The sequence below is a fragment of the Rutidosis leptorrhynchoides genome, chromosome 2, assembly GCF_046630445.1.
Source record: "Rutidosis leptorrhynchoides isolate AG116_Rl617_1_P2 chromosome 2, CSIRO_AGI_Rlap_v1, whole genome shotgun sequence".
NCBI lineage: Eukaryota > Viridiplantae > Streptophyta > Magnoliopsida > Asterales > Asteraceae > Rutidosis > Rutidosis leptorrhynchoides.
In genome coordinates, this window is record NC_092334.1 from 85,871,063 (window position 1) to 85,874,482 (window position 3,420).

The following is a 3,420-nucleotide window of genomic DNA, read 5'->3' on the forward strand; positions in this document are numbered from 1 at the left end:
CGACCGTTTTTTAAGGGTTTAGAAATTAAGTTTTAGAGTTTAGATTTAGGATTTAAATTGAGTTTTTATTTTTATTTTTTATTTTTTTTAAATTGAATTTTTAACACGAACGGTTTAGAGTTTAGGGTTTGGAATTTATGGTACAAACTCAAAACACTAAACCCTAAACTCTAAATCGGGTTAAATTTTGAAAAAGCTTCACAGAAGATGGAAAAATAAAAAACACTCGAAAAATAATATTACTCATGATGAATGTTATCAGGAACAACATTTATCGATGAATGTTATTTTCTTCGAGCGTTTGCTGGTTAAAATAATAACACTTATCACAAAGTGTCTTTTTTAAATATTCATATTTTCACTTAATCTTAATATTTGTGAAAAGAAAATTTAAAGCAACGAAAAAAAATTACTTTCCTCTTCCCTCTAAAAAAATGTTTCTCTCTTGATGATGAGTGTTAGAGCTGTAAACGAGCCGAGCGCCCGAGCCCGAACAGTGCCAAGCTTGAGTTTGGCTCGTTTGAGTTTCATAGAGCTCGAGCTCGAGATCGGCTCGGTTCGAACCTAATATATTAAGCTCGAGTTCGGCTCGTTTTAATCATATATTATTATTTTTCTTTATAAAATTTAAATTTAAACTTATTATATTTCATATTTATTATTTTTGTAATTTTTATTCAAATAATAAGACTTGGCATTATTCTTACGACTCTTATAGATAGCATAGTAATTAGTACGGAGTATTATAATTATATATTAAATTATTAAAATAATTAATATTTTGATGTATATAAATGAAAAACTCGTTGAGGCTCGCGAGGTTTTTAAAGCTCGAGATATGAAATTCGTGTTCAAGCTTGTTTACTAAACGATCTTTAAATAAAGTTTAAACTCGGGCTCAAGCTCGTTTAGACTCGACTCGAATCGAGTTTTAACGAGTCGAGCTCGAGTAGCTCACGAGTAACTCAACTCATTTATAAACCTAGCCCTAGATATACACTTCATCTAACATGTGTTTCTGTTTAGACATCCTCGGTAAATTTTGTTTACACATGTTCATAAAAAAGATAATTGCTAATTACAGTTACAGATGTATCATAAAAAGATTATTGCTTGAAATGGAAATGATAGATGTCCCACAAGGCCACAAGTTATCATTCCTGTAACAATGATATGTACAATCTCTAATACGTATGCAACAACCAACAAGTCTTTATTTGCACCGTAACGTACAACTTCTTATGAACACGTACAAGCATCTAATGCACTGTAGCAAGATCATGATATCTCTGCCACTGTCGTCGACATCAAATGTCTAAATATATTTACGATTATATCCTTTTTAAAACACCCACCATCGCTGTTTCTGTCGGCAATAATAAACAAACAAATATCTCTTCATACTTAACCCTCTTTACCTTCTTTCTTCTATAAACCCTTTCCAAATGTCAAGATTATTACGCAGTTGATTTATTATTCACGGTTAGTATTTCACCTTTTCGTCAATAGATACACGTGGGTTATGTTTATTGGTTCCATATATCAAGAAAAAGATCGATCTTTGATTAGGTTTATTTGATTACATCAGAATATTTCGTCTGGGTGTTGTTCTTTTAGCTAAAGTCTGAATCTTTATGCCAAAGAAATTGTGGGTTTGTTTAAATTTCTGATCTTGGTAATAAATTTTTTTAAGTTGATGTTAAAAAAAATGGAGAATTTTATTTTCTTGGTGTTTTTGTTAATTTAGGGCTCTATTAAGTTGGTGCATACCAAATGGGTTTTCTTTAGCATTGGTTAAATTGAAAGACTTTGTGAGCTAAAGTACTTAAATTTGGTGTTTTGTGATATGGGATCATCAGGGTTTTTCTCATTATGTTTAATTTATTCCATAGTGGCTTTAACTTGTGGAACCCTAATGATGTTCTATAGCCATGAGGTGTTTGCATTCAGTCATGGAAATGAAATTGCAATTAAGTTATTGGGATCAACACCTCATGATCAGTTGTTGATTAACACCTCTGATTCCTTTTCTGGGTTGCTTTTATTTGCTGTTGGGATCTTGTTGTTCATGGTGGCATTTGTGAAAGATAGGGACTTTCAGATCTTTTTTGCTAAAGGGTGTGTTCTTCTTCACATTGCTATGGCAATTTGGAGGATTTACTTTGAGAGTAAGCTCGAAGAACTCGGTCGTGATTGGCTGAGGCTGGTTCTTGGTGATTTTGTTTTGGCACTTTCATGGGTGTTGTTTCTTGTGTATGGTTGGAGAGAAAAATATGATTAGGTGGATACCCAATCGATTTGAGTATCGTTCTTGAATTGGGTCAAGACCCATTCTTGAATCGATACTGCAGCTTGCAACATCATCCATCTTTAGTGAATTTGAAGAAATAGTTTTCATCAATGGAGGATGTGAAGGTGCATTTTGATCCTGTTTTGGTTGTAGGGGCGCATATTTTCTTGATTGTGATTAGTAAATCTTGGGAGACTTCAACTTCTTTTATTCTTCTTCTTTTCATGTTCAAAGAAATTTTTTTTTTTTTTTTTTTTTTTTTTTTTTTTTCTGCCCTTTACACGTTGCTGTTTAATGTAAAGCTTCCAATTTCTGGATATAAATATGAAAAATCTTGATTGTTGATTTCAGTAACATTGCCTTTTACTTAATTTGCTTTTGTGTACTTCTGTTACTGACTCAATTTATCACTTGATCAATATTTGCCTTAGATCATCTTTGGTGTAACTGCACCAATACCAACCAATGGTTGTGTGTGATGCGATATCTGCCTTACCCTCTTTACCTTTACGTTTGGAATTGACTTTCTTCGCCTACTTGTAGAAAAACACGTGTGACTTTCTACATCATATCTCTCCATCCCATTGATTCATATATCACAATAACAGGTTGCTCGTACATCATCCAACTTATAATCAATGGGAGTTTGTCACACCATCCCAAATGGCACATGAGTGGCGAGTGGATGATACCAGCTGAAACGACCCGCAATGTTGGCTGGCCTCGAGAGGTGCACGAGTCACATGCCCATCACAACTCAGAGTTAATCGACCCTCATAAGCTAAAGCTAAAGCAGTAGACTAACCGAGTATCTTCAAATTTCAACTAAAAAACATGGTGGGGATATTAGTTAATCACAACTTTAAGCTTATAAGGGACTCAACTTTCAATCTATATAGCCGATGTGAAACGGGTTGTTACAGTAATGAAGAATTCTGATAACAAGTTTGATGGTCATACAAATAAACTTTTTCATGTAATAATTTAAAATATTATAACATCATTTTAAGGAGGGTGATTCTTTTAACTTGGTTGACGTGGTAGGATATTGTTGATTTTATACTATTTTTTTCAAAATCTCAGTGGCTCGCTTTCGACATAAGAACGAAAAAGGATTCCCTTAACAGTTA

The 3,420-nt window shown here is 33.2% G+C and overlaps 1 protein-coding gene across 1 annotated transcript; it reads left to right on the plus strand.

Annotated features, from left to right (window-relative positions):
- The first annotated feature begins 1,259 nt into the window (after positions 1-1,259).
- LOC139891109 (uncharacterized) lies at positions 1,260-2,521 on the plus strand. The gene has a single exon (XM_071874039.1). It carries the CDS (start codon positions 1,847-1,849, stop codon positions 2,279-2,281), a length of 435 nt encoding a protein of 144 aa, XP_071730140.1. The 5' UTR covers positions 1,260-1,846; the 3' UTR covers positions 2,282-2,521.
- The last annotated feature ends 899 nt before the right edge of the window (positions 2,522-3,420 follow it).

Excerpts from the sequence above, each read along its gene's own strand:
- LOC139891109 (XM_071874039.1), top strand. The coding sequence starts at position 1,847 with ATGGGATCATCAGGGTTTTTCTCATTATGTTTAATTTATTCCATAGTG.